At 42.2% G+C, this 25,739-nt stretch overlaps 1 protein-coding gene across 1 annotated transcript in view; it reads left to right on the top strand.

The window, feature by feature from the left end:
* Positions 1–15,700, top strand: part of kndc1 (kinase non-catalytic C-lobe domain containing 1) — a 177,200-nt gene extending 161,500 nt beyond the window's left edge. The window contains exons 26-30 of the mRNA XM_080205589.1: positions 5,070–5,220; positions 6,697–6,819; positions 9,926–9,985; positions 13,211–13,368; positions 14,011–15,700. Coding sequence (XP_080061715.1) covers positions 5,070–5,220; positions 6,697–6,819; positions 9,926–9,985; positions 13,211–13,368; positions 14,011–14,242 — 724 coding nt within the window. The 3' untranslated portion in view covers positions 14,243–15,700. The remainder of the gene's footprint in view (positions 1–5,069; positions 5,221–6,696; positions 6,820–9,925; positions 9,986–13,210; positions 13,369–14,010) is intronic.
* The last annotated feature ends 10,039 nt before the right edge of the window (positions 15,701–25,739 follow it).

The following is a 25,739-nucleotide window of genomic DNA, read 5'->3' as shown; positions in this document are numbered from 1 at the left end:
TTCCTTATTTATGCTGAAGCTTTTGAACGACTGCTGCCACCCATTATGTCATTTACATTGTCATTTGTTATTTGTAAGTGGGATCTATCACACCAGCAATCCACATCTTAATAAGTTTGCTTCCCAAGAGTGAGTTGAAAACCACTAGATAATGATTGAAATTTAGTATTTTGATGATTTGTCCAGCTCCTTAGCATGTGGCAGTGGAGGCGTAGGTCAGCCCTGCCCATCCTTCAGCCAACTAATAGCCACATAAGGGCCTCCTCATGCCACTGCTGATACTTTAGCAGTGGTGAGCAGCCATGGCACGTGGCGAGGCGGTCAGACAAATTGAGTGCTAGTGTTCAGGCTGCATGGTGGTAAGGGATATATTCCTGTGTGGGCACCCTGTACCAGATAGATCATAACACTCCCACCCCCAACATGGTGTTCACCACACCACTTCCTCTCCCCATCTGATAGGGGCCCCTCACCCTTAAGCCCTTTGCCTAGACCTGTAAAACCAACCTTGGGGAAGTTGCCACTCGCGCCTCAGTGTCCAACTCCAGCCATCCTGATTGAAAACTGGCTGCGGGTACAGCAACTCCCAATGGCCAGCTCTCAGAGAGTTCCTCTGAGATGGAGGCAAAACCTGAGCCAGTTAACAGGCTGCTGGTCTTGAATCAGGTTGGGTTTCTAAGTCAAGCCAAGAAGGGCTTGCCTTTCACTTTCCAGCCAGGGAGGAGGGGCCTCCACACTCTCAAAGAATTCTGGCTATTATTGCCCTAGTCTACCTGGGCTCAGATCAATAATTCAGGAAGATGGAAGCACTAGGGATGGCGTCTTGGGATCTGGCACCATTGTATGTTGCCTCACAGTAATGATCGTAGAACGATAGAAAGCTTATGGCACAGAAGGAGGCCACTTGGTCCATTGTGTATGCATTGGCTGAAAAACGAGCCACCCAGCCTAATCTCACGTTCCAGCATTTGATCTGTAGCCCAGCACTTACATCCAGACACCTTGTAGATGAATTGAGGGTTTCTGCCTCTCCTACCCTTTTAAGCAGCGAATTCTAGGCCCCCACAACCATCTGGGTAAAAACATTTTACCTCCTCTGACCTCACCTTCCTAGCAATCACTTTAATTCTATGCCCCCTGGTCACTGACCTTTCTGCTAAAGTAAGTGGACCCTCTCGTTCATGATATCCAGGCCTCTCGCAATTTTCTACATCTCAATTTAATCTCCCCTCAGCCCTGATGTTTTAAGTCCTCTAATCCTTTTTACCAACATGATGGCACAGTGGTTAGCGCTGCTGCCAGGAACCTGGGTTTGATTCCCTGCTTGGGTCACTGTGTGGAGTTTGCATGTTCTCCCTGTGTCTGCATGAGTTTCCTCCCACACTCCAAAGATGTGCAGGTTAGGTTGAATGGTTATGATAAATTGCCCCTTCATGTCCTGGGATGCCAGAGGGATTAGTGAGGGGCAAATATGTGAGATTATGGGGATAGGACCTGGATGGAATAGTTGTCAGTGCAGACTTGATAGGCCAACTGGCTTCCTTCTGCATTGTAGGGTTTCAATGATTCTGTTTTAAGCTTTTGTAATTCACACTGTTCCTGTATGCGAGCTCTTGCACCATATATCCTCAGTAATGTGTTCACTTGCCCTTGTATTTATGTATTTTATCTTGTATTCCTGCGATAAAGAACACATTTTTCACATTACTACAGAGACCAGTTCTATTCTAGGCTCCCTTGTTTTCAATAGGTGACAGACTTATTACTTTTTAAAATAAAAATTGTTACCTAACTGTATTCATATTGAGGGGATTTTTGGAATAATTGGAGATTTCAAAGAATTATCCAGCAAAGCTCACAAAAGTCAGACTTATGAGCATTCCATTGCTATCTGCAGTCTCTTAGATATATAAAGTCTTACCTGCATGTTCTAAATTACATAAATCCACAAGGATATGTCTCCTATATCAAGTTATGTGTGGTCATTTAGACTGCCTATACTCATTTTACAGACCCTTTAGGCTGTAATATGGAAATGAACATGAACCACCACATTCAGTATCGGTGCTGAGTTGAGCAGCAATCCGAAGTAAAATTTTATTACAGCAGTATATTACCTTCTCAGTGTGTGGGCTGTTTACAATTTTCATGAGATGAAAGCTATAGAAGAACTGCTGGGAAGAAAATATGTGTTCTCATAAAATCTTGTTGTAGGTTATATAGCACAGGAAAGCACAGACTGGGACCCAAGACTCTCATGTCTCCTGCAACTTTTATGAATGTTACAGCGTTTAAACATTTGAACTGTATAATAGCTGCAATGATTCTGGTGCACAATATATTTAGATAGCACTCCTAATGCAGTGAAACATTCCAAGATACTTCATGGAGCATTATAAAGTGTAACACTGAGCCGCGTAAAGAGATACTAGGTCAACTGACCAACAGATAAGTTTTAAGAGGTGAATTAAAGGAAGAAAGCGAGGTGGTAGAAGGGTGTAAGGGTGAATTCTGGAGTCTGAGGCCTTGGCAACTGAAGGCAAACTCAAAGTAAGATCAAAAATAATACACAGATTATTTTAAAAAAAATTGAGGTTGTCAGGCAAGATCATATAGCTTATAAATAATGTTTTTACTGAGTTGTATCTTTAAGTATTTCTTTAGATTTGTTATCAAATAACAACAGCCAACATTCATTATAGAACCTGCATTAAAAGTAGGAGCTGTTAGGTCGAACAGCTTTTCTTACTGTGGGACGCTCTTGCTATCAAGCCATGTCTGCTTGTAAGTTCCCCTTCAGGCCACTCACCATCCTGATTTGGAAATATATCTCCATTCCTTCACAGTTGCTGGGTCAAAAACCCCAAATTGTGGGGTGGCACAGTGGTTAGCATTGCTGTCTCACAGCACCAGAGACCTGGGTTCAATCCTTGGCTTGGGTCACTGTCTGTATGGAGTTTGCATGTTCTCTCTGTGTCTGCGTGGATTTCCTCCGGATGATCTGGTTTCCTCACACAGTCCAAAAACTTACTGGTTAGAGGTGCATTGGCCGTGCTAAATTGTCCCTCAGTATACCCGAAATGCTGCCAGAAGGTGGCGGCTAGGAGATTTTCACAGTAACTTCATTGCAGTGTTGATGTAAGCCTACTTGTGACAATAATACATAAACATTAAAAAACTTAAAACCCACAACATGTGGACTGCAGCATTTCAAGAAGGTAGCTCACCACCATCACCTCAAGAGCAACTAGGGATGGGCGATAAATGCTGGCCAGCCAGCCATGCCCATGTCCCACGAATGCTACCGGGGCTTGATGGTTTGATTTACAAGGAGAGGCTGGATATCCCCAGGAAATTCCAGAACACTCATCTGCCCAGTTAAATGAGAATTGAACTTGTGCTTACTTAACAAGCCTTAATGCCTCACACGTTAGAATAGTGTGCAATGTCCATTAAATGAAAAAATCTCCTGGCTTTATAGAATGTATATTCGTAGAATCCCAACAGTGCAGAAGGAGGCCGTTTGGCCCATCAAGTCTGCACCAACTACAATACTGCCCAGGCCCTATCTCTGGAACCCCATATATTTACCCTGCTAACCCCCCTGACACCAAGGGGCAATTTAGGATGGCCAATCAACTTGTGCATCTTTGGACTGTGGGAGGAAGCCACAGCACCCAGAGGAAACACACGGTGAGAACATACTAACTCCACACAGGCACTGACCCGAGGCTGGAATTGAATCCAGGTCCCTGGAGCTGTGAGGCAGCAGGACATTATTAGGTATATTATGTGACTTAGCGTGAGCAATTTGATCATTGACCAGCTGTTGGGAATTCATGGCACTTTGCTTTAGCAACCCCATCAATGGTGGGTACAAATTCCATCATGGTCGCTAAATCTCGCAAGCAGTTAAAAATGAGATTTGTGCTGGCGAGTCACCTGTCTGTGATCTACTGTGGCCTTCTGCTGGTGATGTAATCTGGTTCATGTCCAGAAAGGGCATGAATCTGATTTCCATAAATTTCAATGCATTAACATACACTTCCCACACTTGAAGCTGTAATGTGAACCCTCAACGAAAAATAGAGACCAGTCATGGTGACCAGGCTGGGAGAGCATGGTAAAAATAGCCCTGGATAGTGAAGAACCATCATCCTGGCACCCAGGCACTGCCCCCTACATTCCTGGAAGTGCCAGGGTGAGCCTTCCGTGGAGCCCCATTGAGGTCAGAGAAGGAATGGGGTTTCCCCTTGTGTAGTGGGTGGTTCCCAGTGCCTTTTGGGGGGAGGTGAAAGAGCCCCAAGGCTGGTGGCCAGGGGCAGGGTGTCAGGTCACCCTGTGCTTGCATAGTGGAAGGATGCCTCGACATGGCAGCATGGTGGCACAGTGCTTAGCACTGCTGCATCACAGCTCCAGTGACCTGGGTTCAATTTCCAGCTTGGGTCACTGACTGTGTGGAGTTTGCACATTCTCCGCATGCCTGCGTGGGTTTCCTCAGGGTGCTCCCCTTTCCTCCCACAGTCCAAAGATGTGCAAGTTAGGTGTATTGGCCATTGTCGTTTAGTGTCCTGGGATGTGTAGATCAGGTGTAAATATGTGGGATTGTGGTCAGTGCAGACTCGATGGGCCGAATGGCCTCCTTCTGCACTGTGGAGTTTCAATATGATGTTTGCATAAAACATCACCCCAATCAGGGAATTCCTGTCTTTGAAGATGTTTTTAGGCCCTGTTCCTTCAGTTGAGAGTGTGGATCCCACATCCCCTTTTAAAATGCACAGCGTGTTGGTCAGCATGGCAAGAAAAGCCAACTGCAAGCTTCGCACTGGCTTTCTCACCTGAGCCAACACTCTGTGCACTTCTGTGAAGACTCTGCCCTGTGTGCAGTCAGCAGCATAAAAAGAGATTTGCATTATATTATTTAAAATTTGTCCTTATTAAGTTAGATGATACCTTGTTCACATTATGAGCCAACTGGAGATCAAGTAATGTATTGATCAGGTTGTAATATTGTCACCATGATTGTTATAAAATGATTCACAGTCAGGTTGCAATGTAATTATTTGCAGATCAGTTTTGCCAGAATCTACATTGGCAGAGGGCAGCAGTTTATTTGTGCTGGAATGCAAACAACACCAGTACCTTCTCGATCTGATTAAATATGCAGACAACATTAGCCAGTGGGTCTCTGCTGAAATTGTCACATGTGACACACCTAAGGTGAGCATTTTAAATTTATTTAACATCAAATGTTTTGATGCGAATTAATTTATAATTTGTAACCTCACTGTGACAGTAAATTTTTTTTTGGACGGTCATTTTCTGTACTTTTTAACGTTGTGGAATAATAAAAAAACTCCATCCTCTCATAAAATATCATTATGGGTCAGTTCAGACCCTTTACACTTTTGAAATCAATTTATATTCAGTCAAAACTTATATATTTGTTCAAATGCAAAATCTGATTCAATTCATCAATCCATCATACAGTCCCATTCTTGATGTGTTCCCCCCGCCCCGCAGTTTCTTCCTCTACATATTGCCTCAGAGATGGTTTCCTCCCACAGTCCAAAGATGTGCGAATTAGTATTGGGGAACTAGCTGGGGTAAATGCATGGGGTTATGGGGTAGGTCCCGTGTGGGATTGTTGTCAGGGCAGACTCGATGAGCCCTCCTTCTGCACTGTATGTTTCTATGATAGTGAACCTGAACACCAAAGTTCTTCCAGCCTCCAATTGTAATTTTGATTGTTTAACTTCCCTCAAAACTGACTCTGACACGTTCACTATCGCATCTTAACATGTGCAATGTAATTTTACTCCTCCAATTTTCACTTGTTATATAATTTGCTAAACTTGTTTCTGTCTGCAGCATTTTTCAGCATAGATCTACAAACTTTCTTGTATACTTATATATCCTGCCCTGCTACTTCAAAGTACTTTTTGTTCCTGCTTATCTTTATATAACTGTTTCCCAACCTCGTTCCAAAGTCTTAGGCTAGAATTTTTCAACATCTCCCATCCCCACCAGCTCCCCATTGGCCACCAGCAGGTTCTCCGGTCCCTCCAAAGTCTGCAGTGTTTTTCATGGCTCACCGGTATGGCAGAGATCAACTTCAACAGAACAGGAAGATCCCACTGGCAGAAAGGGCCAGAAAATCCTGCCCTTAATGTTTGACACATATTGTTCTTCTGGGATACGTGTTCACACGTGATGCCAAACAAGATACCTGCTTCACCAAAAATGTGGTCACATTTCTTCACTATAGAAGTGCCTTGAGAACTTTGATCTGAAAATCCATCTTCTTGGAATTGATGTGGAGGCCTTGTTCATTTATTGTCACTGCTTGAATTGGTTCACTGGATGCTTGAGAAGTATTGAAGCATCTTTATCATCATGTGTCATGACTGGTAAATAATTCTTTTGTTTCTACTGACAAAATGATACAAATCAAACACGTTAAATTTGTTATCAAGAAAAATATAGAAAATTGTGCATATTGCTGTTCTTCATTCAGAATGGAATCTTTGAGATCTTTGAGTTCAAAGGGTCATCCAAACTCAAAATGTTGGCTCTGTTATCTCCCTTCACAGATGCTGTCAGACCTGCTGAGATTTTTCAGTATTTTCTCTTTTTGTTTCATATTCCAGCATCTGCAATATTTTGCCTTTAACAATGTGTTTTTGTCACTTATAGGCACAAAATTCGCTACTATCAAAATTTCTATCAATTGCAAAGATTTGTTATGAATTGAGAAATTTTGCCACAGCCATGCAGATTCTGAATAGCTTGGAAAGCTTGATAGTGCGTCAGTTACCTGTAAGTAATTCCTGAGATTGGGAAAGAACTGGTTAATTCCAGTCCAATTAGTCTATCATACGTACGAGCTTTTAATTGAAACTTTCTTCCACATTCCCCATTTCCTGCTGGATTTAGGCATTACACCCCTCAGCAACTTTGACCCCTGCTGGATCATTACTGATGTCTTTTAATCAGAGATGGATCAATCACTATTACTAGTTATAAGCTACTCCTTTCACTTGGAGTGTAAAAGCAAAGCTGTTCTATTTTATGGATGTTTTTAACATGTTTCTCAGTCTTCAATATCACCATTTACATATCCTTTGTACAAACACAGCACCCCCACCCTCATTGTATAAACCTTTGATTTTCTTTGTTTTCAGCTCTGATGAAGGGTCATCCAGGCTTGAAACCTTGGCTCGGTTCTCTCCCCACAGATGCTGTCAGATCTGCTGAGATTTTCCAGCATTTTCTGGTTTTGTTTCAGATTCCAGCATCCACAGTATTTTGACTTTATACTGTCCTATTTTAGTCCAATTAGTGATCAGTGGTAGTGCTGCACTCTATCAATGTATGTTTCCAGCCTTAAACACTCAGCATCATCACTATTAACAGTGTATTAACTGTAATCTTCATTCTCCTGACACATAATTTGGGGACTCTTTTTGTCCAGTTTAGAGTGATTAGGTTGATATTTTAGACTGATCTCAGCATCCTGAGATCGACAAAGAAAAATCAGCGTAGATTCCTGTTTCGGATTGTTATCCACTAGCTTCTTCTGACAATTGTGCCTGTTAGGTGAGGTCACAATTGTGCTTGATTGTAATATTCATAGAATCCCTACAGTGGAGGAGGAGGACATTCAGCCCATCAAGCCTGCACTGACAACAATACCACCCAGGCCCCACATATTTATGTTGCTAATCCCCTTGACAGTAAGGGGAAATTTAGCATGGCCAATCAACCTAACCACACATCTTTGGATCTGGAGTGCCCAGAGGAAACCCACGCAGACATTGAGTATGTGAAAACTTCACACAGACGGTGACCCGAGGCTGGAATTGAGCCCGGGTCCCTGGCACTGTGAGGCAGCAGTGCTTGTCACTGTGCTGCCGTAACACCAAAAAGACCAAAAAGCTTTTTGATCAGAACTCATACTTGACACAATTCCCCCATGGTTGAAGCAGTGGAGGTCAGTAACCCTGTGGCACCAATACAACAGGATACATCAGCAGATTCTGGAGAGGTGAAGACAGTGGAATTGTAAAAAAATAGTTAAATTTTAAATGGCATACTTAACTGCACATGACACAAGCTGAGAATACCTAAAGAAAATGTAATTGGTATTGTTCCCTTTGTTTAGTTTCGAATACCAATCGGAAAAAATGAATGCGAGGTGGAACACAGATACAGAGCAAAGTTCGAAATTTTAGAAAACAGTTTTTCTTTTCCTGAACACAGTGGATGTGTGAGATAGACATCAAAAGGAAGTAGGCGCTTCAGGGCCCAGTTGTCCCTTAATAGAGAACTAAGGAGAGCTGAGATTATAAAGTAATTAACGATCCTGCCTATTGTTTCTTTCTGTAGAACCATAGAAAATTACAACTCAGAAACAGACCTTTTGGCCCTTCTTGTCTGTGCCAAACCATTTTTTGCCTAGTTCCACTGACTTGCACTCGGACCACACCCCTCTCATCCATGAACCCGTCCAAGTTTTTCTTAAATGTTAAAAGTGACCCTGCGTTTACCACTTCATCCGGCAGCTCATTCCATATTCCCACCACTCTCTGTGTGAAGAAGCCCCCCCCTCCGCCAACTAATATTCCCTTTAAACTTTTCTCCTTTCACCCTTAACCCATGCCCTCTGTTTTTTTTTCTCCCCTAGCCTCAGTGGAAAAAGCCTGCTTGCATTCACTCTATTTATACCCATCAAAATCTTATACACCTCTATCAAATCTCCCCTCATTCTTCTATGCTGCAGGGAATAAAGTCCTACCTTATCAATCTCTCTCTGTAACTCAGCTTCTCAAGTCCCGGCAACATCCTTGTGAACCTTCTCTGCACTCTTTCAACCATATTTACATCCTTCCTGTAACTAGGTGACCAAAACTGTACACAATGTTCTAAATTCGGCCTCACCAATGCCTTATATAACCTTACCATAACACTCCAACTTTTATGCTCGATACTCCGATTTATAAAGGCCAATGTACCAAAAGCACTCTTTATGTCAAGAGGAGAAAAGAAAATGGTGGCAGTCTTTGATGGAATAATAATATAGTATTAATAATTGTGTACGGACCTGAGGAGCAGATACATCTGACCAATGGACTTTTTATTGATCTGGACTTCCTTATTTTTCAGCTGAGTGTTTCAAATGGTTTTTATTCTTTCTTGGTTCTAATTGCACTTTCTTTATTTTCCACATCATATCTTTTCCATCATATAGCCTCATTCGGTCCAAAGATGTGCAGGTTAGGTGGATTGGCCATTACAATTGCTTCTTCATGTCCAAAGATGTGCAGGTTAGGTGGGTTAGCCATGGTAAATTCACAGGGTTATAGGGATAGGACAGAGGGGAGGAACAGAGTGGGATGCTCTTTTGGAGAGCCAGTGCAGACTCAGTGGGCCAGATGGCCTCTTCCTGCACTGTGGGGGTTTTACTTTTCTAAGAAAAGCCAAGAGCAGAACTGGCAACTTGAACTCAACATTTGTTGACCTGACTGGTTTTCAACCATAAGATCGTGTGAGAATGATGATCTGAATATTGACTTCCTGTGACCACTGTCATTTCAGCTCTGTGACTGGGTGAATGGAACCAGGCCTCAGAGCAAAGCAAGCTACTGTTTAGTTTGCTTCCATTAAATGGCCTTCAGTTACAACCCGTTCAAAACCTCCAATTCATTAATACTCTATTAGCCGTCCTATACTTCTTGACCATTTCCTGTATCTACACATCATTATACCCACGAAAACCAAATGTAATTTTTGACAGTTGCCTGGAAATTGCTAAATTAAACCTAAACCTTTTAACTTTCACTTAGAAAAGAATTGCTTGTCTTCTGTTGTGTTTGTGTATAAAAGCTGTTGCAGTATTTTGATATTTGCTTTCTTTTTATTTCAGTCGTGGAAAAACCTGTCCTCAAAGGCGTTGGAAATCACAGAGGAACTGACTGCTGTGCAGGTACTCAGAAACAGTCAAAAGTGCCCAACATTTCAGGTGCTGTCATTATCATTGAAGAGACATCTGGCAGTGAAACCATGAAGTGACAGCCCTGAAATCTTCAGCTCGTTTGAATAATTGTTCATTATTACCAGAGCATCTTCACACTTGAGCAGGGACCTTAATCCAGTTGATCAAACATAAATTTTGGTCAGCAAATCCAAATCAAGGATTTTCTGTACTTAAAAGCTATTGCCTGCATTTGGGACAGATATTAATTTCAACATTTTTCAAGCTTCAAAGATGTGTCAAGCTTGGCTCAGACTGGGAGTGAGAGAAGTAACTGGCATACATTCAGTGAAACGTCTTTTTAACAAGCTGTAAGAACTGGTTAACCCACAATTGCAATCTGGAAATATAACTAACTATCTCTTCCGAAAGACTCCCCTGAACATGCACGAGCACACCCTCCGCACATGCACCGCGCACACACCCCACCATGCGCGTATGCACACCTCCCCATACGCACGCCCTCCCACACACACACACACACACACACACATATCCCTCACACACACTGACGTACACCCTCCCAACATGCATACCCCTCACATGCACATCCCCTACACACACATATACATACACACACACACACTCTCTGTCTCACCTCCCCAAATGTGCACATACATGCACAAACCCCCATACACGCACACCCCCCCATGCGCATGCCCCCCACGCACTCGCACGCACCCCTCCCACACGTGTGCCACGCGCCCCCCACACATGCGTGTGCATCCCACCCCCACACACACACGCTTGCGCACACCCCCCACATGCACACAAAACCTCCCAAAACACACACCTCCCATACACGCACACACACACTTTGCAGAGGTGGGTGGTTAGAAGAAAACTTTGTAAGAAAAAAATAAAGTTTGCAGGGTTTGACATGGTCAATCTGGATATCATTCGAGTGAAGGCTGGTCCCAGCAGATGGCTGGAGGTCCTCACCATCAGAGCTTCAGCTTGGAAGTATGTACACAGCTGGATCAATTAATTTTGTCTCAGCTTTGCACGTTTCCAAATGTAGGCAAATTACACCCAGATACGAATTCTCTGACTACAGGTTGATAACCATACACCAGAATTTCATACAAGGCAGGGAGAGAGCCAGTTAGGATAATCTCCCTTCTCAGCTAATTACCCAAAAAGACTTGGGTTCAAAACTTAAAGCTTGTCTTTATCATGAGATTTTTATAAGTCATTATGCTTTGCTTATTCCTTTTTTTCCCTCCGATAATTAGAGATTGCAGTTCAAAATAAGCAAATATCCCTTCCTCCTTTAGGTATCGTGCTGGTCAAGTGATTTATTAGAATATGCATTGTTCCAAATCCAAAAAAGAACTTATGGCTTTTTATTTAAAGATTCCAAGTGTCCAAATATTGTAATTCCATTCCAAATTTAGATCAGTTTTTAAATTTAAGGTTTTTCCAATGGCAAACACTGTTGTCAGTGGTTGAGAGAGTGAATGTTGAAGATGATGGATGGAGTGCCAATCAAGCGGACTTCTTGTCCTGAGTGATGTTGAACTTCTTGAGTGTTGTTAGAGCTGCACTTATTTAGGCAAGTGAGGAAAGCTGAGTCAAACTCTTGGCTTTGGGGAGTTTGGACGTGAGTTACTTGCCTCAGGTGCTTTTACTATGGTTGATAACATTTATATGTTGAATATGACAAAAAGTCTCAGCCTGGGGAAACCTGGTCTCTTATCTGTTTTTGTAGCTACAGTATTTAATGGCCAGCCCAGTTCTGTTTCTGGTCAGTGATAAGTCCCAGGCTGTTGATAGTGGGGGATTCAACATTCAGCTAGGGGATTTTCACAGTAACTTCATTGCAGTATTAATGAAAGCCTACTTGTGACACCAATAAATAAACTTTAAAGTAATGCCATTGAATGTCAAGGAGAGATGGTTAGATTCACTCTTGCTGGAGGTGGTTGTTGCCTGGCACTTGTGGGTTGTGTTACTTGCCAATTATCAGCCCAAGCTTGAAAGATATCCAAGTCTTGCTGCAATCATCAGTAAACATCCTGCTTCTGACCTTATGATGGAATATAGTCGACTATATTTGATTATACTTATATAACAGTTACTTGATCATAAAATGTATTTTGGTGGAACACAGAATCAACCAACTTAACACTTAATGACATATCCTCTTCAAAGTGAAATGACTTTCTGCACTGGAAGATAGCAGGGAATCTTATTTGGTATTTTCCAGGTCTGCTGTAACCTTATTAAATAACCAATTTTAAAAAAGTTTTTCTGTAGATTCTTTACCTTTCCAGTATCTTGTCCACAGTTAAGACTCTTCCTTATATATTACAATACAGCAGTCACCAAATCTAGCAAGTGAAAAGATGCAGAATGTGACATATAAATGTAAAGAAACATTTTTGCATTAAAATCAGCAATCTGACAGGCAAATGCACATAAATGGAATCTGAAGTATTTGTATTTTCAATGTGAGCTTGCAATGTCCTAGCTGCACTGTTTCATAAATAAATAGAATCTCATAAAACGCCTTTGCTGTTTTTCCCTATTGGCCTTGTTCATAGGCCGATTTTGCAGCAAGTAACAATTTCAGTCATTCCCAATTCATTCCCAGTTGCTGTCATGTGTTTTTTTTATCATGAGTTTTTGTCTGTGTGATTGGAAGGAGCTTGGGGCTCAAGAATGGAAATCAGTGCCATATGTAAACAAATTAGTGCACAGCGGCAACCATAAACAGCTTCAAAACAGACACAGTTATTTAAAAGTAGGTTTGTACGGCCACGTTAAAAAAAAAACGACCATTTGTCAGGGGCATTAGTTACACAGAAGGCGTAAAGAGGCGACTCCAAATTGCCTGATAAATATCACATGTAATTGCAATTGTAATGAGAACCTATGAGTTCCATGTGCTGTATGGGAAGAATGTGAACTGGATTGTACTTTTGGTGATGTCCTATTTGAACTGGTGTGGAATGTAATTCTAGAAATTGTCATGAACTAAGAACATTTTTGGGAAAAAGTGCCCTCAAAATTGCTGGTGTTATTTAAAATCAGCATCACATGCATCTCCTTCTAGAAGCAATTGGATTTCAAGCAATCTGCGCTAAGAAGTTACTTCACATAAAGTAAACGTGATTTGAATTTGAACACTTGTACGACATGTATTTTCTGATTAGTGAATTATATTTTTGTTAGGTATTCCTGAAGAGTGACAGCCTTTGTCTGATGGAAGGAGATAGTTTCAGGAAACAGCCAACAATGCCTTGTGTGCGTATTCTGGCCATGCATGTCCAACAACTGGAAATAGGTGCTTTTACAATGGCTAACGGCACTTACAAATGGCCAAAACTAAGGTGAGTATGAGACAAGCTTACAAAAGTGCTAAGTCATGATATGATAGAAGCTGCACAATGGCACATTAGCATTGCTGCTTCACGGTGCCAGGAGCCCGGGTTCAATTCTGGCCTTGAGGACTGTGTGGAGTCTGCACATTCTGCCTGTGTTTGCGTGGGTTTCCTCCGGGTGCTCTGGTTTCCTCCCACAGTCCAAAGATGTGCAGATTAGGTGGATTGGCCATGTTCAGTTGCCCCTTAGTGTCTAAAGATGTGAAGGTTTGGTGGATTAACGAGGTAAATGCGTGGGGTTACAGAGATAGAACCTGGTCGGATAGTTGTAGGTGGAGGCTCGTTTAGCCAAATGGCCTCCTTCTGCATTGTAAGGATTCTATGATTCTAAAATCAAGACTTTTAATACATACATTGTGAATCCGGTGAAGCTGATTCTATGGCTAAAGCATCAACTAAGTAATTCTATAATCTTAATGATGCTGTTCATTTCTCTTAACAGAAACTTTCCCCATTCAATTGTTTCTTTACTGTGAGGTTTGAGCATTACTATTTCAGTTTCTGGTACCGTTCTGCCTTTTTTTAAAACAACTGGTCAAAGAAAATATGCAATACTTGCATATTTCTTAATTTTTTTGTTTTTGCATTAAGGAAAATAGCAAAGGTGATTAGTCAAGTTCGTGCATTCCAGGAAAAGCCCTACCTGTTCACTCCTGACCCAGAACTGCAAGCTCATCTGAGACAACGGATAAATAATTTTAGCAAAGCGGACATCCACGTTCTTGCTGCGGAAAATAAGACTAATTTTTACCAGTCGTCAACTGAATGGCATTCACGCAAGATTCAAGATGCACTTCGCAAGGTGAAAGCAACATTCCAGTGACACTTAGAACCTGCACGCCTAGCCTTCGAAATAAACTTCCATTTCCTCTGTTTGAGAGACTGAGCAGCCCCATCTCCCTGAATGTTACTGCTGTATAATTAGCAGTAAGATTAATTTATTCTGTTGTAAAACAAATGCATCTTTTGCAGAATTCTTTAAGTGTTTCGTAATAATGAGTGATTTGTATGAGCAAAATATATTGAACTTTTTATTGTACAGTGAAATGGTGTCTATCAGCAAGCATCATACATTAGAAACTGAATCAGTCTTTACGTGTAATGGAGAACAGCAGGCTCCAAACAACTTATATTTAGTACACAAACGCTTCCCTGATATCAATCTCAGAGATCTTATTTTATAGTTTAATCGGCTCAGGAAATATGTCCTAAGTACCTTTGTTAGCCAAGGTACTGATCTTGTTCGAGCTTGATAGATAGTGCAGTATTAATGTTGGCATGGGACATTGGACAGAATGACCTATTGCTGTGCTCTATGTTCTATGTAAATGGTCCCCCCCCGTACTCTTTACAAAGTTTTCTTTACATTTCTTTAGTTGGTCATTTCTCTCCTTTCAGTTCAAAAGTGGCAATGTGGCTTGGTTTGGTTATTGGATCTGTTGAATCATAATTGGAAATCCATGATTTTGCGATTCATTTAAGAGTGCTGGTTGGCACATACGTTTTCAATTGTTTGCCAAACACATTGCTGGGAATCAGATAATGAAGGGAAGCTTCCTGTTTAAAGTGTGTGTTATTTGGAGCCTCCAGTTTCTTTTCACATATCAGCTTCTTAATTTATTGACTACGTAATGAGGGAAACTGTTGTATGCTGAACATATTTCATTTAGTAATGTACAAATGCTTGTTAAAATAATTAACAATTTATGTTTTGTATTGCCTTTGCAACATGATAAGCTATCTCACAGGACTGTTTTCCCACATTCTGCACTCCTCCCAGCTGAGAGGCAAGAAGGCAAACTGCTCCAACCAGTATATTGCGTAACCATAGATTCAATCACTAACTTGATAATGAGAGGGAGACTAGGTCGAGAGTTCCCTTAGCTGAGAAATGCATTTCAATGATAAATTTTCCGGTCCTGCCCACAACAGGAATAGCAGCGGGCGGGACGGAAAATTTGGAGGACCATTGAAAGATCTGTTGACCACGGACGGGAATTTTCGAGCTTGGGGCAGGATGTGAATGGAAAATCCCACCCAATGAGTGGGTGGGGTAATGGTGAGGTGAGAATTTGCAATCTATTCTGCATTAGTAGGTGTAACGTAAGTACCACTCTTGAACTTAAAAAAAAAGTTGATTATTCCTTACTTTGGGGAAAGGTCCTCACTCAGCTGTTTTTCCATAAGGAAGTCTGACTGGGAGATTGTTCTGTGAGAATTGTAAATATAAAGCAATGTCTATTCACTATGCGGCACTCAGTTCAGAATTTAATAAGCAGCCAGCAATAACAAATAAATTGTTTCACTCGGAGCTTCAGTATTATTGAAATGTGGATTTTCTTATATCATGCTCCTCAAATATCATCTTATTTATTCTGTAACTGGAAAGAAAATACTTCACTTTGGTGCATGGACAGCATGGTGGCACAGTGGTTAGCACTGCTGCCTCTCAGTGCCAGGGACCTGGGTTCGATTCTCAGTCCCAGCTCAGTTCACTGTCCGTGCAGACTCTTCACATTCTCCCTGTGCCTGTGTGAGTTTCCTCCGGGTGCCCTGGTTTCCTTCCATAGTCTGAAAGACATGCTAGTTAGGTGCATCGGCCATGCTAAACTTTCCCTCCGTGTACCCAAACAGGCGCCGGAGTGTGGCAACTAGGGGATTTTCACAATAACTTCATTGCAGTGTTAATGTAAGCCTACTTGTGACACTAATAAGTAAACTAAAACTGAACAGCACAACAAAAACAGTTCTGCATGTTAGGTATAGTAACTTGGATTTATGAGGCCGCTGTTTAAAATCTCCAATTAAAAAGCCAAATTAAAGCTAGCTTTGAAGTAGAAGGATTTGATTCAGCTGATGTACACAGACTATTGTGAAGTCACAGTTAGACAGCACACCAAAGCTGTCAACATCATGGGGGGAATTTTCCTGTCCCACCTGCCATGGGAATTGTAACAGGCAGAGGGCAGACCACGCAAATATCCATTGACCTCAAGCAGGATTTTCCCATTTTGATGCGAGCATGGCTGGAAAATCTCGCCCACTGTGTCATACGTTTATATATGCATGGTGCTCCGTCCTGAATAGCAGAAAATTGAACTGAATTTGGATTATCCTGACATAGGTCAAAAACTTACAGACATTATTCAGAATTCTCTGGCCATTCACGCCAGTGGGATTCTCCAGTCTCGCTGCAGTGAACAGAGATTTGGCTGAGCACCAAATTTTCACATACAGTGCTGGCAGGGTGTGGCCAGGCAGAGAATTCCAGTCGTAAAATAAATGTTAAAGTCGAACTTGGAGGCAAGGGGATCATTTAATCAGACAGGAGAGTGCTGGGTGGGAGAAATCACCACTGTTGTGTTTGATATAAAAGCACAATTCACTCATTTTGTGGATTCATTTATTTAAAATAGGCACATAAGAACATACATACGTGGATAGAGTTTTTGAAGATGTCTGAGCTGTGCTGCGTGCGCTGTGTCTGCTCACAGGCCAAAGTGAAACTGAGACTGGATCACATGACACAGTTCCCTCCTAGTCATGGCATGCTGCTATCCCTTAAAGGCATATTACAACAGCTACCTTCCCACCTCTGCCCAATTCTGTCCAGGATGGGAAAATTAGTGGACAGAAAACCCCACCCGATGCCAATTGAAGCCCCACCCCTCCACAGCAACCTCCACCCCACATTCCCCATCACGCTCTCACTCACATGAGCCCTGAATCTACTGGGGACCTTGAGCCTCTAGTGGGCGCATGGTCAGAAGTTACCATAGCTCCTGCAGTGCGTTGGTCACATTGAGGGGCTGTTAGCATCTGATTAGCTGGCAGCTCTCAGGAACAGGACTTTCTGCCGTGGGAATCTTTGATCCTGGGGAAGGCCTGCCAGTGGCCACTTCAGTATCTGATTGGCCTTCCTCCAAAAGAGGCTGGCCGGGATTGGAGGGGGAAACACCCAACTCTCAATGCTTGAATTAAATTTCACCTAAAATGCAAATTTATCAGGGATGGTCCGGTGCTGCAATCAATTTATTTATGGTGAGGAAACCAGGGTATTTCATTGTATTTAAGTTGAGGTGATTATCCACAAGAGAAATAAGTGACCCATTTCATATGCCCCCTAAAAGCAGCGGTTCTCAATCTTTTTATCATGTTATAAAAATTCCATGGCTCCCACGTAACAAATTGTTTTGGTGTAAAAGTTTACCGGACAATTAAACATTTCTTCTTCCTCTTTTACTTGACAGGGTAGATGCTAGAAGGCTTTTACCCCTGGGTGGACAAATTTAGAGGGCCTAGCCACTGGATAAGGGGGGTCATCTGTTTGGGACTGAACTGAGGAGAATTTTCTTTATGTGGATGTTGTAATTTTTGGGGCACCCTATCCCAGAGGATGGATGTACAATTATTGAATATATTTAAAACAGATTTTGTGGGCTGTAAGGGAACCATATAATATGGAGTTGACGTTTAAAGATGTGAAGGTTGGGTTGATTTGCCATGCAAAATTGCCTCTTAGTGTCAGGGTAAATTAGCAGGGTAAATGCATGGGGTCACAGGGATGAGGCCTGGGTGGAATTGTTGCTGTGCAAGCTCGATGGGCTGAATGGTCTGTTTCTGCAATGTTCGGATTCTATTATTTGATTCTATGAGGTTGAAGATCGGCCATGATGTGTTGTATGGCAGAGAAGGCTTGAGGGGATGACTAGTCTGCTCCTATTTCTTTTATCATTTGCTTATACCTGCAGTGTGAACCTTGTTGCTGGTGCCAGATCTAGACTAAGGTGAGGGGTGTAGTATCATGTTGGAGATATGAGTCTTTTTGCTGTTGTGAGTGGCGAAACTTAGTTACTGTCCGCTGGCTGAATCAAATAGCCTTGGTGTTCAAGCATGTAGTTAAAAATTCATTAGAGAAAAAAGAGTAGGAGGCACATAGGCAATTTGCACAAGGTTCACTTTCTACACATTCAAAGTTTACTTCTGTCACACCTCTAGAAATATTCTTGCGTATCCTCTGGTCTCTAGGGGTGGAATTTTCCATTTCTTTTTAATCGCTGGACTAGGCGATAAGTGATGGGCGGCACACCAGCTATACAGCCCACTTTTCCTGCCGTATTGTCCAGCACTTAGAGGAAAATCTCTTGGAGGTGTGTCACACACCATCACCCTGACGGCACAACACCTGAAAGTCATTCAATCATACAATGCAGAAGAGGTCCTTCAGCCCATCAAGCCTACACTAGCAACACAGCTTTCCAGAGGTCAGGGTGCCCAATTTCCAGTGAAAGAAATGAAGAACACGCCATACATACATGGAGGACATTCCCACCCCCCCCCCCCCCCACTTTAAGTACACGGGGAGCCCCTCCCCCATGGACACGACTTCCCTCACACCTTATATAGATGAGGACCCCTCCCATGGCATTCCTCAGAGGATCCTCCCTTTGGCACTGCCTCTTGGCATTGCCCCCAAAACTGACCAGCCACGTCTAGCTATCCCCTGGGACTGTACTTACCTGTGTGCCCAGCAATTTTCTTTCACCTAGTTCCTATTTTTTAAAATCCTACGGTAAACCTTGCTGATGTGACAGTTTGATTTGATTTATTGTCACGTGTATTAACGGGCATTGTTTCTTGCACACTTACAGACAAGACATACCGTTCATAGAGAAGACAAGGACAGAGTGCAGAATGCAGTGTTACAGTCATAGCTAGGGTGCCGAGAAAAATTATTGCAAGGTAAGTCCATTCAACAATCGGACAGCAGCAGGGAAGAAGCTGTTCTTGAATCAGCTGGCATGTGACCTCAGACTTTTGTATCTTTTTTCCAATGGAGGAAGATGGAAGTGAGAATGTCTGGGGTGCATAGGGTCCTTAATTATGCCAGCTGCTTTTCTGAGGCAGTGGGAATTGTAGACAAGGTCAATAAATGGCTGGTTTGCATTGTAGATTGAGCTTCATTCACAACCCTTTGTATTTCCTTGCAGTCTTGGGCACATCAGGAGCCATACCAAGCTATGATACAGCCAGAAAGAATGCTTTCTATGTTAAAGTTGGTGAGAGTCATAGTTGACATGCCAAATTTCCTTAGTCTTTTGGGAAAGTAGAGGTGTTGGTGGGCTTTCTTAACTATAGTGTCGGCATAGGGGGACCAGGACAGGTTGTTGGTGATCTGGACACCTAAAAACATGAAGCTCTCGACCTTTCTCCTTTCTCCCCGTTGACGTAGACAGGGACATGTTCCTCTTTATGCTTCCTGAAGTCAATGACAATCTCCTTTGTTTTGTCACATTGTCAAGGGGGGGAGATCCCAGTGTAGTTGGGCAATAGAGCAAGGAATCTCCCTAACAACATGGGAATGTATTAAAATGATGTTCCCGACTTTCCTGGGTGGGAATATCATTACGTCAGTGGCAGGGGTGAGGATAATCGTGTCCCAAGCTCTCACCAGCAAAGTTTTTGGCTTTAGTCTTGAACAGGATTTTGTGCCCACGTCGCCATTTTGTGGATGCAAAACTCCCAGGAGTCCACAGAAATCTTACTCCACCTGCTGCCGTCCTATCTCACAACCTATCACACTCATTCATCACCTTGTGCTCGCTGGCCTAATGGGCTGTCAGTCTCCTTAATTTCCTATTTAAAATTCTCATCCTCATGTTTAAATCCTTTCCTGGCCTCATCCCCTCTCTTTGGAATGTTCTCCAGCTAAGAATTCACCAAATTCTCTGAGTTTCTCCAACCCTCATGACCACGCCTTCCTCCACCCATCGTTTGCAATGCTGTAGGAAGGAACAGACGTGGTGGAGATGATGGAGGTTGAGGCCTAACATGATTTAAAGATGTAAACACAGTAAGAAGTCTGACAACACCAGGTTTAAGTCCAACCAATTTATCTGATAGTAAACTCAACCTGGTGTTGTCAGACTTCTTACTGTGTTTACCGCAGTCCAACGCCGGCATCTCCAAAACATGACCACTTAAAGATGTAAGACATAGGGCAGGATTCTTCAGTCACGCTCACTTGAAAACCAGAGACTCCTGCCTGACTTCAATGGATCTTTACGTGGTCTAGCCCCCACAAGCTAGAATCCCACTGGCAGGCAGGATGGGAGAATACTGTCCAGAATGTTCTGACTCCACAGGCCAGTGAGATCTTCCAGTCCCATCAATGTCAGTGAATTTCTGATGGTTCACCACATACGCCAAAGTGGATTCCGGGGTGCTGAGGCTGGAAAATCCTGACTGAAAATGAGAATTTTCAGCAAGGCAATTGTGTTAAGTACCCAAGTGTAAATCAGCGAGAACAGGAATGGGGGTTGAGCCTGATTGGGATAAGATACATAAACCAGAGTTTTAGATAAGCTGAAGTACAGTTTAAGGACGGCAGAAGGGACAATCCAGAAAATTACAGGCTTGTGATCCTTACATCACTAGTGGGGGAATTCTTGGAGAAGATTCTTAGGGACAGGATATACTCCCATCTGGAACAGAATAGGCTTATTAGTGATAGGCAGCATGATTTTGTGAAGTGGGGGGTTGTATCTCACAAACTTGATTGAGTTCTTTGAGGAAGTGACCAGAAAAATTGAGCAGGGTAGGGCAGTGGATGCTGTAAACATAGACTTTAGTAAAGCCTTTGATAAGGTTCCTCATGATCGGCTGATACGGAAGGTGAAATCATACAGGATCTGAAGTGAGCTGGTAAGATAGATGCAAAACTGGTTTGGGCATAGAAAGCAGAGAGGAACAGTGGAAGGATACTTTTCTAACTGGAGATCTGCGACAAAGCGATGTTCCACAAGGATCAGTGCTGGGATCTCTGTTGTTTGTAATATATATAAATGATTTGGAGGAAAATGCAAGTGTTCTGATTAGTAAATTTGTACATGATACAAAAATTGGGGGAGCAGCGGATAGTGAGGAGAATTGTCAGAGGATTCAGCAGGATATAAATTGGCTGGAGACCTGGGCCAAAAGATGGCAGATGGAATTTAAGTTGGGCAAATGTGAGGTGATACAATTTGGAAGGTCTACTGCAGAAGGAAAGTATACAGTAAGTGGTAGAGCTCTTAGAAATACTAGCATAGAGCAGGATCTAGGCATACAGATCCACCGTTCCCTGAAGGTGGCAACTCAGGTTGACAAGGTAGTCAAGAAGGTATATGGCATGCTGGCCTTCATTGGTCAGGGTGAATATAGGAATTGGAAAATCATGCTGAGAGTTACAGAACAAAGAGATCTAGGGGTACAGGTTCCTAACTCCTTGAAAGTGGAGTCACTGGTGGACAGAATGGTGGAGAAGGCATTCACAGCATGCCTGGTTTCATTGGTCAGGACATTGAGTACAAGAGTTGGAATGTCTTGTTGAAGTTGTACAAGACATTGGTAAGGCCACACTTGGAATGCTGTGTACCAGTCCTGGTCACCTATTATAGAAAGGATATTATTAAACTAGAAAGAATGTAGAAGAGATTCACTAGGATGCTACCAGGATTTGATGGTTTGAGTTATAAGGAGAAGCTGGATAGACTGGGACTTTTTTCTCTGGAGTGTAGGAGGCTGAGGGGGATCCTATAGATGTCTATAAAATAATGAGGGGCATAGATCAGCTAGATAGTCAATATCTTTTCCCAAGAGTAGGGGAGTCTAAAACTAGAGAGCATTGGTTTAAGCTGAGCGGGGAGAGATACAAAAGTGTCTAGGGGAGCAATGTTTTCACACAGAGGGTGGGGAGTGTCTGGAACAAGTTGCCAGAGGTAATATTAGAGGCGGGTACAGTTTTGTCTTCTAAAAAGCGTTTAGACAGTTACATGGATAAGATGGGTATAGATGGAAATGGACCAAATGCAGGCAATTAGGACTAGCATAAAAATTTTAAAAAAGGGTCGCATGGACAAGGTGGAACGAAGGGTCTGCTTCCATGCTGTAAACCTCTATGACTCTATGAACTGTATAAAATTTTGGTTAGCCGCATTTGGAGTATTGTGTACAATTCTGGTAGTCACATGACTGGAAGGATGTTGATGCATTGGAAAGGGTGCAGAAGAGATTTACCAGGATGTTGCCTGGTTTAGAGGATATGGACCATGAAGAAAAATTGAACAAACTTGGATTGTTTTCACTGGAGCATCAGGGGATGAGGGGGGACATGATCAAGGTTTACAAGATGATGACAGGCTTGGATAGAATGGAGAGTCAGAGTCTTTTTTCCAGTGTCAAAGGGTCAATTACTTAGAGGCATTGGTTGAAAGAGATGTAAGGGGCAAGTTTTTTCACACAGAGGGTGGTGAATGTCTGGAATGTGTTGCCAGAGGAAGTGGTGGAAGCAGATTCTATAACAACATTCAAGAGCATCTGGATAGACAGGTGAATAGGCAGGGAATAGGGGAATTGGTTTACATAGAGGAAAGAAAATATTAGATTAGAGATGTATCTGTGTTGGCACAGACTTGGTGGGCCAAAGGGCCTGTCCCTGTGCTGTACTATTATTCGTTCAGTCTTGCTGCAGATGTTTGAACAAACTATTTGATTATTAAACACACAATATCCCTCCCCTGGCAAAAATATTAAGAAGCTGGAACCCATCAGGTGCTAGGATCAGGCAAGCAGTTGATTCCCAGTTCCATATTAAATGACCCCCCTCACCCCACTGCCCCGCTTTCCCCCCCCCCCCCCCCCAACTATGTATCAGACAACCTAAAGAGGCCTTTTCCTTAACAATAAAGTGTATCTGGGCATGGGTGGGGTGGGAAGAGTCACTGCATTAGCGCACGGGACGAAAAGGTGACTGTTACAGATAAGGTAACAACTGGCACTCCAATAAGAAGGAAGAAAACGAAAGCAGCAAAATATGTAAACAGACCCTGAGCCACAAGACTGCAACAGGAACTAGTTCTGCAGTCCACCCAGCTCACATGCTTACTCGTGGTTAATGCACTCACTCTGATCTCTTTGCAGCCCAAATCTTGTATGAAGTTGATCTTTCTCTACACCCTAGCTATGATTGTAACAATACATTCTGCACTCTCTCCTTTCCTTCTCTATGAACAATATGTTTTGTCTGTATAGCACGCAAGAAACAATGCTTTCCACTGTATGTTAATACATGTGACAATAATAAATCAAATCAATAATAAATCAAATCAAATCAAAAACCCTTTTGCCCCTATCTGTATGCCAATGTTGTGCATTTGGTGATGGATAAGTCTCCTGCAAGACTTCATTGGGATCTTCAAATAATATATTCCTCCAGGTTAACCAAAGGTGGCACAATCATTAACACTGCTACATTATAGCTCCGGAGATTTGGGTTCAATTCTGGCCTTGGACTGTGTGGAGTCTGCACATTCTTCCTGTGTCTTCGTGAGGTTCCTCTGAGTGCCTAATTTTCTTTCAACAGTCTAAAGATGTGCCGGTTAGGCCATGCCATATTACCCATTTGCCAGCACAGAACCAAACTCAGTAGGAGTGAACTCTCGGGATCTGGATAGCTCTAAAAGACTGATTAAACGTTTTGCAAGTGTAGGAATGCGCCAAAGCTTTGGAAATGGCAATTTCTCAGGTCCACAAGGACTCAAAATCAGACCACAGAGCATTGTCTAGAAATATTAAGGGGGTCCGAGCTGAAGGAAATCACCCCTGTCACATTAACTCTCCAACATCCGTTTAATGTCTGCAAGAATATGAGTGACATTTCACCTGATCCTTTAAATGGGCAAAGAGGTGGATTGGTATTGCAGGAACATAACTTGTAACTCAGACATTAACTGAGTACAAAGACTGTTAAGCAGCAGCTTTTAATCCATAAGGCAAGTTTCATTGACAATTAGTGAATATTCACACCAGGTTTGTGAAATTTACAGAAAAGCAACTGTTATTTTACCAAGATTGCATGGCAAACCATCCAGTGATTTATAGCAATTCAAAATTCACAGATGATCTCATCCTTACCAAAAGCTGATTATTAACGTCGAGTACCATCGAACTCATTGTAATTTTGGCAGCAAAATCAGTATCATTGTGGTTGCTAATTTATGCAGTATATAATAAATATAAATTTACATAAATGAAAGTCTTTGTTAAGTGCTGAGAAAGTCACTGTTTACACAGGTTCCAAGCTTTGTGTGTCAATCAAATTCAATTCCATTTTATTATCCATACAGAAATTTGTTTTAGGTACATTGCTCATTTGTTTAAAAATATATGAATTAATAATAACAGTAAAATAAAATTGTCCTCTCACAAAGATCAAACTTTAATTAAATAATTTAAAACTATTTCGAAGCAAATAATCAGTAAATGAGTTCTGCCCTGAGTGATTCTTATCATCAAACTCCTATTAAAAATGTTTACAGAGAAAGGCACAAACCAGTTCAGGAGTGAAGTGCTTCATAATTGAGGTTAATTTACAGTTAGCTTCGAAAAAAACAAAGATTTTTTTGTTTACGTTTATTTATTTGTGTCACAAGTAGGTCCACATTAACACTGCAATGGGGTTATTGTGAAAATCCCCTAGTGGCCACACTCTGGGTGCCTGTTCGGAGACATTGAAGGAGAATTTACCATGGCCAATGCACCTAACCAGCACTTCTTTTGGAAATCAGAGCACCTGGAGAAAACCCATGCAGGGAGAACATGCAGACTCCACACAGAGAGTAACCCAAACTGGGAATTGAACCCAGGTCCCTGGTGTTGAGATGCAGCAGTGCTAACCATTGTGCCACTAAGCTGCCCCATGCCACCTATTTTCCAAACACAGTACGAGTATATGCATCAAAAATGCCCAATTCAATTTTGTATGGTCAACTTTTATTGTAATGCCCAATAGGGAAAAAAACTGGGCAAGCCTTAAAACATAAGATAATATTTAAGCTACCGTAGTGTGCAAATGGTTGTCTTTCCATTGGTAAGATGCTCACTCCAGTTGTTGCAACAACTGATCTCATTACTAGGTTCAAGTTGGGTATTTCCTGTCATACAGGTTCTGATTTTGTCTGTGAAAGAGATTTGCATTTAAATAGTGCCCTTCATGATTACCAGGCACAGCCAATGAGGTGCATTTGAAATGGCATCATTGCAGTACTGTAGGAAATGCAGCAGCCACATTGTGCACAGCAAGCTCCCACAAATAGCAATGTCATAATAGTCAGTTTTTTTGTGATGTTGACCGAGAGATAAATGTTGGCCAGCACACTAGGAACAACTCTAGATCAAAATACTGGGGATGGTGGAAATCTGAAATAAGAACAAAAATTGCTGGAAGTAATCAACAGGTCTGGTTGCATCTGCAGAGAGAGAATTAATGGGCAGGATCTGCC

This window comes from Carcharhinus amblyrhynchos, chromosome 17 (genome assembly GCF_965287045.1).
Source record: "Carcharhinus amblyrhynchos chromosome 17, sCarAmb.v2.hapA, whole genome shotgun sequence".
Classification (NCBI taxonomy): domain Eukaryota; kingdom Metazoa; phylum Chordata; class Chondrichthyes; order Carcharhiniformes; family Carcharhinidae; genus Carcharhinus; species Carcharhinus amblyrhynchos.
Note: the sequence above shows the minus strand (reverse complement) of the source record. Positions and strands in the feature narration are given on the sequence as shown.